Raw genomic sequence first — 10,766 nt, 5'->3', positions numbered from 1 at the left:
CCTATCGGCAAAGGGAAAGGGAAAGAAGAAAAAAAAAAAGAAGCAGCTAATCTTGGATTCCACAGAAAATGTCAGTGTTGGCCCTTTATAAAGCAGGGGTTTTTTTCTCTCAGTATCAACACAGAACACTGCATCTCAGAATAAATGTGTGATAAAGTGAGTTTATGTGGCAATGTCATCATTTTTCATGTAAAAAAACATGGAGATGTTTTGCCTTCTCAGAAATGAAAGCACTAACCAAATCCTATCAGTTATGTTTGTCTTCCATTTTTAAATTTCTTTCATTTTGCATTTTGGTTCCAGTTTGTGTCTATATCCTTTTGGACACTGTATACCTACAACCGAGAGCTGGTTTACCCCAAAAGCCTCGACGGAGTCATCCCGCTCTGGTTAAATCATGCTATGGTGAGTAAGAAACACCTCAGACTCTTGCAGAGAAAAAGGAGACTTTGCAACGTGTGTCCCACCATTGCATTGTGCCGTTTTCCAGAAGAGCTTCACAGCTTTTTCTTTCTCACCTCCTCCTTCCTGCTTATCTGAATCTGATGTTGAGCTGTACGCAGCAGTCAGATGCATGTGCTTGAAGCTGCCTCAGGAAGCCTTTTAACACACAAGGAATGTCAGTGAATCGGTGCTTGTCAAACCTCTGAAGTCAATGAAATGATGTGTAGTCATAAGGAAAGAGAATCTCACTTATTGTAGCTCAAAATAGAAATTGTGTCTGCTAAAGAATCTCTTAAATACAAAATGGCTGAGTGTAACAAAGCAGCCCTTAATTTTTTAAAAAGGTGAAATAACAAAAGAGACTCTGACAGCTCTACAGCTAATAAGCTAATGTGTGCACAGCTTTGAATAGCTGGATTGCAATGATTGTTTACAGATTTTCTATAAATACTTTCCAGATTTCTCCTTCATTTGCTCTGGCGGTTTTTATGATGTGTTGAACAATCACATATTTCTCATCAGTCAAGTGAAAGGAGGCTGACAGTAACATGGAAACTGTGGGTGGATTGCAAGGTCAGGGAGGCCTCGTGGGGTGAATGGGAAGTGGGAGAGAAGGGAGAGGTTCAGTGCTTGGCTGAATCAGAGAAACCAAAAACTATGAAATAATTGCATAGAAGACTCATTTCTCTCCAGACTTCATTTCTTAAGAACAGTGCCTTACAACGCACTGCAGCAGTCCCCAGTGAGTGTTGAAGGTAAAGGTGGGAGGGTTTGGGGTGTCTGGCCGAGGACAGTTGCTCGAGGTTTGAGCAGCCCCTTGATTTAGACAGGCTTATTCAGAGACGTGTGACTGGAATCCAAACACACAGAGGCATGTCCGCTTTGCTGATACCCGAGTGATAAACCACAGCCATCATGCACTTTTCACCTCATCACCTGCTCTCTGTCCACCAGTTCATCTCCACCAGGGCCCCTTCTGTGGTGCTCCAGAGCTCTGCACAGGTGCAAAAGGGCACTGCTCTCTCTGAAAACCATCATCCACCAAAATGAAAGATTCCTCATGTCCTCGGCATCATGCAGGTTCCAGCTCCAGGATTTGGTATGGGCAACTGGTTGAAAATGCTCACAGTTGTGGAGGTGCTGGGCAAGGGGGGCACAAAGCGGAGCTCAGAGGAGACAGACTTTGCTGCTTGTTTTAATCCTGGCTCACAGCTGAGAATTTGCCCTTTCCGTTTCCAGATTTGTTTATGACATAGGAAGGCTGAGAGGTGTTAGGACATACATTTTTATTTCATGTGCAAGAACTCTTTGCAGGAACCCCTCAAACATATCAGTTATAACTTCTTTCTTACCCTACCTACATCTCATAACAGTCATTTTACCTACAACAAAATGCTTTTCTTTATCAGAAATGTCAAAAACAAGTGTTAAAAAAGGAAAAACAATTCTTCCTGAAAATTATTTTGATGGGAGAGAAACTTCACATAAAGCAAATCTCTATCACAACCTGGTATTTTATTTCTAAAGCTCTTAATACACTGCAGACATCTTGTGCTTGACAGTTCCTGGGTAGGAAATTTTCCTTCCAGTCACTATCAAGCGTAAAACATCTGCCACCAGCATAGACTGATCCCTGCTATTGACAATCCTTGTGGTTTGGAACACATTCCAACAGGTGCCTTCAGGCTTAGCTGAGACATTTCTTTCTTCCAACACAAAATATCCCCTGGAAACACTTGGGAGATCCAGGGAAATATCAACACTTTAAGGGACAATCTCCAAGTTCTGATTGCCAAGCAGACACTTTTTCTTTGGGTTCATTTCCTTGCATATTGCTGTTACAGTATGGCTCTGAGATTACAGGCATTTCATGGCAGATTGAGGCAGCATGTAGCTGGCTTTGGAGGAGAAAGACATGGGTATATCAGTAGTAAGCATCAGTGCCATATCTTTTGCAGTGGGAGTACTTTTTTTTTAAATCTCAGTCTATTTTAATGTTGTAAATAGGGAAAGCATATGTTGTTATGTAACTGGAGAGTGAACCCAAAAAATAATCATGCAAAACCACTTCAGGAATACTGAGCTCCTTGGCTTTGTGGTGATGCTGCAGCACCTTCTTTGCAGAAATGAATAACCATTTTTTTCCTCACATGGACTGCTCTTACAGTGGGAAAGAGCTGTAAGTTGCCCACCTGGTACCCATAGTTGCAGAGTGAGCACTACAGTTCAGCCATGTTTTTGCACTCTGAGCAGAAACACTTTGTTTTGCAGAAAGGATGGTTAATGTAGAAAGGAATTTTGCTCATATTTGAAGGAGACCAAATATTCCAGACTAGGTTTCTCTCTTTCCTTTTCTACTGAGTTTAACCCAAAGGCTGGGCCTCAGTTTCCGCTTCTGTTTGCCTGGGATAATTATGTTTTACCATCTTTATACAAAACCTTGAGCTTTGGGGATGAAAAAAGTCCACTCTACTTATGTCTCAAGCACAATTATTTTACTTGAACAAGATTTTTGAAGTGGAAGATGGCTGAGACAAAAGATACACTGGCCAATTCGTCAAGTGAATTTGTTTATTTCTTTCCCAGTCATCTCTTTTCAAGCAACATCTGGATACTCTCCAAAAGGAGGCTAACTGCTGGAGACAGCTTGGATTAAACCATATGCATGTATTATTCAACTTAATGGCAGTATTGGGGAACACTACACTTTGAAGGGTCTGACAGAATTGAATGCTAAGTAAAGTGGGGCATTGCTGGGTCAGAAGAGATAACTCAAAAACATTTTAATCTATAACAAAAGATACATATAAATATTGAGCAGATGTGTTCACAAAAAATGGTAACGGTAGAATTGTGTTTTTGTAAGAGATTTATATTTTCATTCTGTAGGCACAGTTCTTCTAAAAAGAACAATTTTCTTTTTTTTCGGGCTGCATCTAAGTTTAGTTTGGCCACCTGTTTTTCTAATTTACCCTGTAGCTGTGTTACCCTCTCACCTTCACAAAAAACAGCATTTTAGTTTCCTGGGCACTCTACTGGCATATGGTTATGAGTCGGGCATGTTCAGAAGATTTTGTAAGCTAAAAAGGTGAGAATAGACCAGGAAGGAAGGTAAATGGAGACTCAGAAAAAACATTCTTTACCTGGCAGACTTTCAGCAAAGATACCAACAGATTCCTCATTGCCTGAGCTTCTGAAGCTCCTTTGCACTTTGCCCTGTTGTAGCTAAGCTGTATCTGAAAATAAAAAAAGGAAAATGCAAGGGAGTGAGAGAACAAACAAAGGTGCATACAAGTAATTTTCCTTCACTGAAGCAGGCCACCAATGCCCTGACAATAAGAATACCAGCAGGACTCACTATGTCCCCACTCCTCCAGGAGCTTCTTGGTATACACAAGCTGCTTGTGTTCTGCCTACCTAGCTAAGCCTCACCTTTCCCAGTGTGGACACATCTACATCAACAGAAATAGTATTTCAGATCAATGTGATTTACTTCCATCTGGAAAAAATGTAAGTTATATGAATATAAGTTACTCTCATGTGAGGGTATCTGTGTGAAGGATTACATCTTACTACAGCTATTTTAGGAAGCTGCTGCATCACTAACCAAAAAAGGGGGTGCAAATTCAGTTTGTAGGGCAGAATCCTCTTGTCCAGGCCACTTGAACCCGACTCCTACTCCAGGTGTGTACACAAGAACAACCTCGGGTTCATCTTTGACCATCTTAAACGATTCTCTTTGCAGGCGGTAATTAATGCTTAATAATTCTTGCATATTTACACAAGAGAGAAACATTTCCATTTGTTTGCATTTCACAGTGTTTCAATTTTAAGCTGTCTGGCAACTATGGACATTCATAGGCTGCCAATTACATTCAGCTTTTGGCAAAAGAAGAAGAATGTGTGTGTGAGGAATATGGCACACAAAATTAATCACCCCACACATTTAAGAGCAAAGATGCTTAGCTTTTCCCAGCACTACGCAGATTTTTTTGAAGTTTCCATTTTTGTTGACATAAGCCAATTTCCTCAGGGAGAAAGTATGTGTTTCACAGACAAATGTTATGGCAGGGAATCCTCCCAGGCTGCTGCTACCCCAGTGCGCACAGGTGCAGTCTCCGTAACACACCCCGCGAAGGAACAGCTGGAGACAAATATTCCATGGCAAAGGATGTGTCACTTCAGTCTCATGTCAGCCTCCAGCTGCAGTGCAACATCAGTTTCTTAGACTACATATCTAATGTCAGAGAGAAAGGCAATTAAAATTCTGGCATTGACATTGAGGCAAAACATTTGCTAGTAAGCAATAGGATATTCAGCCAGGCCCTTATTCCCAAAAATGCATGTGTGCAGGCAAGAAACTTTATCTCTGAAGCTCTTACCTTTGATCATACAATTGGTCTAATGTTTCATCCATTTTTCATGATAACGCTCCCAAAGTACCTACACGTCTAAGAAAAAAATACTAACGTTGCTTTACAGGTGGGCATGAATGGAGATGGAAAGGACAGAAACAGATAGTAGCTGATGGTTCAGAGAGGAGTGCTGCTGGAATTAAACTGAGCAATAGATCCCTCACTAATCTGCCACCACACCTGCTCAGTAACAGGACTCCCTGTTCCTCCCGCTCTATCCATAAAATAAATCTGTGGTTCCCTGAAAATGCACTGATGGTTGGAAATATAAAAGACATGTAGGAACCCTAAGACAGAATTATTTCTTCAACTAAACATGACAAGATACTAGTTAAAGAAATAAAATGAACAATTATGCTTAAGCCCTTTCCACCCTGAAAAATAAAGAGAGGTTAAGAGAGGAAGAAAAATGTATAGGGAGAGATTGCAAAAGAAAATTTTGAAGGAGGCATTTGCACACAGGCAAAATAATAGCAAAGTAAATCAAAAGAGGGAACTTGTTCCAAAATTAAGCCAAGAAAGGAGAGACCATACAGAGATTCGGAAAATTATGAGTATAAAACTAAACAGAGGTTATGGTGACAGGAAGCCATTTAGTTTTATTATGCTCAGATAACACAGGCTGTAATTGTTCATGAAAGCATCCAACTGAAGGAAATTTCCATAGACAAGAGGACGTTTCCCAACAAAGAGCTGAGTATCTGAGTAAACACCTCAAGGGACAACCAATGAACACTGGCTTATGAGCCTCATAAGGCAACACCAAAGTGGGTTTTTCCTTTTCCTTTGCAGTAACATACCGATGGGGAAGAGAGAAGCATGAGTATTGGCCATGAGTAGTTGTCAGCACACAAGCTCTGCAGGGAATTGGTCTGAAAGGAGAAAGACAGGCAGTTTTTCAAAAGCACTTGATGGTCTCCAACTGTGCCCAGTGGAGTTTAGTTTGGCCAGTGGTAACTGTTTGTGAAAAGATCCCTCCCTAAAGTCTTACATGTTAATGGAAAGCAGACATGGAGGGTATGTAAATGCAGACGAATTAGAAACAAACAGCTCTGGTCAACCGAGGCATGCTTTCCTTCGCTCTGGAGTCAAACAAGGTCACACGGAGTCAACCGCGACACACGCGTCAGGCGCACAAGTGATCTCAGCAGCTCTGGGGAGATTATTCATAGGCTCAGAACGCAGCCTAGGCTGGAGCCTGCAGCTGAGCACTAACTCTATCCAACCCTCTCTTCTCAGCCCCCGAAACTCGCTCTCACTTGAATCCTCAATGGCAAAACGAGGATATAGCATTAAATAAATACACAAATTCCTCAAAACATGGGAAGTAAAAAATTCCATATGGGCTTAGAAAACACTGGAAATAATGTTCAGAGGACTACTTATCTTAGTTTAAACTCGTTAACCTGAAACGCATCCTGGGAAACATACAACACAGGATACGAAACAAAAAGTAAAGAAGCAGGGGAATGTTCTTGTCTTCAGGAGATAAGTTAACATGCCATTATTTCAGATGAAGTTCAGCATATGTTTAAGAAGCTTTCTTCCCCCTGTATTCATATGCCAGAGTTTGTATGAGCAACAAAATGAAATTTGCAATTTTATAACTAGTTCAGATTCACCTGAAGAGAAAGAAGAAAAGGAAGCAAAACCAAGTGAAAAATCGTAATGACTTCCTGAAAGAGACACAAAGGATTTTAAAATTGAATTTTTGGAAGAAGAATTCAGGCTAAAAGTGTGATTAGGTAAATAAATGCCTCTAATTTTGAAAGTCACATCACTTTTATCTCTTCACTATAGAAAGAAATAAAAAAAAATTCTGCTATTGCAAAATTTGTTAGCTGAAAGCTTTCCTCAGAGATTGTTAGACAAGTAAATACATTAATATTTCAAAGAACATAAAAATAAGTACCAACAGGATTCCTGTCAAGAGCAGAGAAAAGCTCTCTGTTCAGTTTGGTTCATTGATAGCCTGATCAGTACCCACAGCTATTGTTTTAGCCTGTTTTCCTTACCTTGGAATGAAATAGGTTTTTTTTTTTTTTCTCCGTCTGTGTTAATTATTTTTGACAGTTTCACTGTTTATATGTGAAACTGAGAAACTGTTAATTGAAATAAAAAATGAGTCACTGTTTCCAGCAAATTTTGCCAATGTTTTGATCTGTGTCAATCTGAGCTTAATTATTAAGTTTTCTTTAAAGGAAGAGGCAAAACTGTATATTTTAATTTGGCCCCACACAAATACTGCGCTTCTCAGACATACGTCAGTTTAAGAATATGAAACACTGCTAAATAGGGTTGAAAATATATTTAATGACTATGCACCAGAGACCTATGGTTAAAAATAATGTGGATGAGAAAATACATCTTTTTTTCATCCTTTTTTTTTATTTTTTAGAGAAGGATATGAGAAGCCTTTATAGCCTTTCAGCAGATATGATTAACCATGATATATGGTCTATCACTAATGATGTTGCCAAAGTCAACGTCTCTGGGCTGTGAGAGGGAAATCATGTGGAAAGCCAACTGTGTGTCGTAGGAAAAGGGCAGCCTCTGCGCCCTGTAGCCATCCACACATTCCCCTGGTGTCTGCTCTGCAAATACGCATCTGCTGTCATAAACTTGCTCGGGTATTCGATAGAAATTCCTCTGTGATTTTACTGTTAATGAAAAAGTTTGGCTTGGCAGAAATATACTCTGGGATAGCAGAAGTGCAAGGGAAGATTTTCCCACATGTTTGCGAGCCTGGGGTGTACATGTACATGAGAAGGAATTGGGGGGCGGAGAGGGAAAATTAAAAAAAACCCTTTATAGCCACAAAGGAAAAATAATAAAATAATAATAATAAAAAAAAATCCTGGGAGTGCTTGAGGAAGCTGAGAACTGTTGTAGAAAACTGTCTCAAGAAGGAATTTTCACAGCAAATTTAAATGGCTCTACAAAAAAGCATGTCTAGTTAAGACACATGGCAAAATATATTTTAAAAGATACAATTATTTGAACAGAGGACACAGCATGCAGTCATGGGCCAGTGACATCTCCGGACTCGGGAAGAGAGCAGCTTGCAGCTTCCCTATGTCACAACAAATTACTTCCTTTTTTTTTTCCTTTTTGCATTTGTTTTGCCAAATCAGGATCAATCCGAGACCTTTAAGAAACTGTTTGCAAAACAAGAGGCAGACAGCCCCACTCCTGAATGCTTTTGCTGTCCTTGGATGTGGAAACAAGCAGTGGAAATCTCATTGAATCAGGAAGAGCAGAAATTTCACCCTACCCCTTCCACTAAACTGGCTATTCCCAAAAGCAGCCATATTTTCCAGTCTTGCCAGTAACTTTCAAGCTTCTATTGATTTATAGGCCCTTGAGTGTTTTCTCTAACTCCTACATAAGTGGAGGAGCCTGACAAAAATGAGTAGTAAAGCATATCAGCCTTTCTAAATCAACACAGACTAAAAAGATCTCCCAGCAATCTTTTGCAGGCATTACCAGTCTGCCGCTCAGCAGCGGTGCCAACGCACTGCCTGTTCAAGCTGCAGGCTGCCCCTCACCAGCCCCAGCCTGCTCCCTGTGACTATATCCGGCTGTCCACATGCTGTCTGTGTGCTGCTGGAGGGTCCCAGCATGAAGCCATTTCTCAGTGGAACACTGAGCCACTCACCCCTGGTCATGGACATGATGGACGTGGAACACATCACAGCCATCACCGCATCAATCTCTTAAGCCTTTGAAACTTCTCATTTTTCTTTCCTCTCTAGGTGCAACAGCACATTCAGTGCATTCACGATTTCTATGCCTGCCTTTGGGCTGCTTTCCTGTTCCTATTTTCTGTTGTTTGTGCAACAGAAAGCCTTTCTGAAAGGCTGTTTGTGCTGCTCTTTCCTGGGCATGCTCCAAAATACCTGTCAAAATGAGGTGCTCTAAATCAGAGTGCCAGCCAAAAGCTTAGGCTAAAGCCTAAAAATGAGGACAAGGTGCAGGTTTTCAATCACTGCTGCCTTGCCATGGGCATTTTGGGTTTTGTTCAAGGACAAACTATTGTTCAACTATGGAAAATAAATGCTTTTAAAAATCTTTTTGAAAGCAGCTTAACACATAGATTTCTGACTAAATGACAGTTACAGGGATTATATATGAAAACTGTGTGCACTGAAGATATTTTTCTGGTTAAATGAATCCAGGGATCATTTGCACTGATACGAGACCTCTGCAATCAACCAAGCAGGTTGTAGTGCTGAAGAATATCTTTGTTAAACAGAACACAAGAAAATCCCAGTGCCAATGAATGAGAGGAACTGGAACATCAAAGAAACATTTTCTATCTCTTTTCTCTGAAAAAAGATAACTGAGGTGGAATGGTTCTTTTGATAGAAGGACAGCCAGGTAGGAACAGCCGCTCCTGGGTGCGATAGGAGGGCTGAGGGAGGACACTGAGCTGCCAGGGAGTTGTCACTTGGAAGCAGCAGACAAAAGTGGATGTCTGTCTCTTAAAAAAATAGTTAAATACTGTTTACATGCATGCTGTTTATAGCTCAATGTGTATTTAAAGAATTTAATGTGTATTTTTCACAACCTATAGCATAAAGGTACAGCAATAAAACTTTGACACCATATTACCATATCTGACACTGAGCACAGTTTCTGAAAAATACTTACATTAAAAATGCTAGAACCATTTCCTTGGGACAAGAGGACTCTTCATACCATACACCCAGCAGGTTATGCCTTTAGGGGAAAAAGAAAAAAAAAAATCCTTAGTTTGACTTTTTTTTTTATCCTATTTAAAAGTCTCTCTATCTTTCTCTGTTGCCCTCCTCCCTTATCTCCCCCATCTACCCGTGAAACTACTTACTTAATTAGCAGGAATTTAGCCAACTAATCAGCTACAGTTGTTGCTGTAGTTTTCTCCTGCTGCATTTCATTGACTGGTTTTGCTGTGTTGTTCCCCAACATTGTTTAAGCCATCTGTCCTAGGTATTGCAATTCAAAGTTATTGTTTGCTTGCGCAGGAAATACAAAACTTTTAGTAGGGAAATTTCACCCAGACAAATTATTAAATTGGTACAAGTCAGTCAACAAATTGAGGCATTAGCATCCCATGAATCCCTGCATTGGCCATTTAACATCTGAGCCCAGAAGGCTTTCTGCTGTGCTCCCAACATCCCCACGATGAGGAGTATCCCTCTTGGAGGCAGCTCCTCACAATAAAACAGTCAGCCCAGTGCTGAAAATCCTCCATACTCAGACAGTTACCATTAAAGTCCTTGAAACTGAAGCTACAGTTCAAACTCTTCAACAACAAAAAAAAAGAGAATGAAAACACATTTCTCCAGCAATTTAACTCCTTTCTCACTCTTGGATAAGCTTGTTTAAAGTTCCTTCATCACCTTCAATCACAGCTAACTGAAGTCTCCTGTATGTTTATCCATTTTTCCATTTGCAAAGGGAAGCACAACACACTGGGATTGCACTGGGGAAGGTAATAAATGACACTATATAAAATACAATAACGACTTGAAGAGAATGTGAAGGCAATTCAGTAATTGCTTAGTGAGTTCAAGGAGCACTCTTCTGACATCCTCAACCACACATAATGATAGAGTTCAATATCTTTTGTACTCTAATGGGAATTATAAAAAAATTATTGCATTACAAAATGCAAAAGGAGAGCTCACCTATTATAAACATAGATGATGCTACAGACAAACCTCATTTTTACATCATATTAACAAGAAAAAGTTTGTGCTTATTACTGTAGGGGTACTTCTTTATTGTAAAAAATGAAGTATGCAGATTTGTATACAATTATACTCAGTATTGTTAAATAATCCTTTGCTCATGAAAGTTCCCTGAACTTTGTGATCAGCAATGACTGAAGGCACTGTGATCGGTCAGTGACAGACTCTCTTT

At 40.1% G+C, this 10,766-nt stretch overlaps 1 protein-coding gene and 1 long non-coding RNA gene across 5 annotated transcripts in view; one reads left to right on the top strand and one right to left on the bottom strand.

Moving 5' to 3' along the window:
- The window catches only part of LOC108445812, a 19,220-nt gene extending 8,457 nt beyond the window's left edge, over positions 1 to 10,763 (bottom strand). Inside the window, exons 1-2 of one of the 2 annotated variants that reach the window (XR_001860791.1) lie at positions 9,513 to 10,763; positions 3,588 to 3,680 (exon numbers count right to left, since the gene is read on the bottom strand). This is a non-coding gene — a long non-coding RNA (uncharacterized LOC108445812). Of the gene's footprint in view, positions 1 to 3,587; positions 4,814 to 9,512 lie in introns of those variants that run through there. The other variant, XR_001860790.1, reaches the window with a different exon arrangement.
- ADTRP (androgen dependent TFPI regulating protein) overlaps positions 1 to 10,766 on the top strand; it is a 30,791-nt gene that overhangs the window by 9,057 nt on the left and 10,968 nt on the right. For all 3 annotated transcript variants that reach the window (XM_017730648.1, XM_008630881.2, XM_017730647.1), the window contains one exon: positions 304 to 405. In XM_017730648.1, coding sequence (XP_017586137.1) covers positions 304 to 405 — 102 coding nt within the window. The remainder of the gene's footprint in view (positions 1 to 303; positions 406 to 10,766) is intronic.

The sequence above is a fragment of the Corvus brachyrhynchos genome, unplaced genomic scaffold (genome assembly GCF_000691975.1).
Source record: "Corvus brachyrhynchos isolate BGI_N302 unplaced genomic scaffold, ASM69197v1 scaffold43, whole genome shotgun sequence".
Taxonomy (NCBI): Eukaryota; Metazoa; Chordata; class Aves; order Passeriformes; family Corvidae; genus Corvus; species Corvus brachyrhynchos.
Note: the sequence above shows the minus strand (reverse complement) of the source record. Positions and strands in the feature narration are given on the sequence as shown.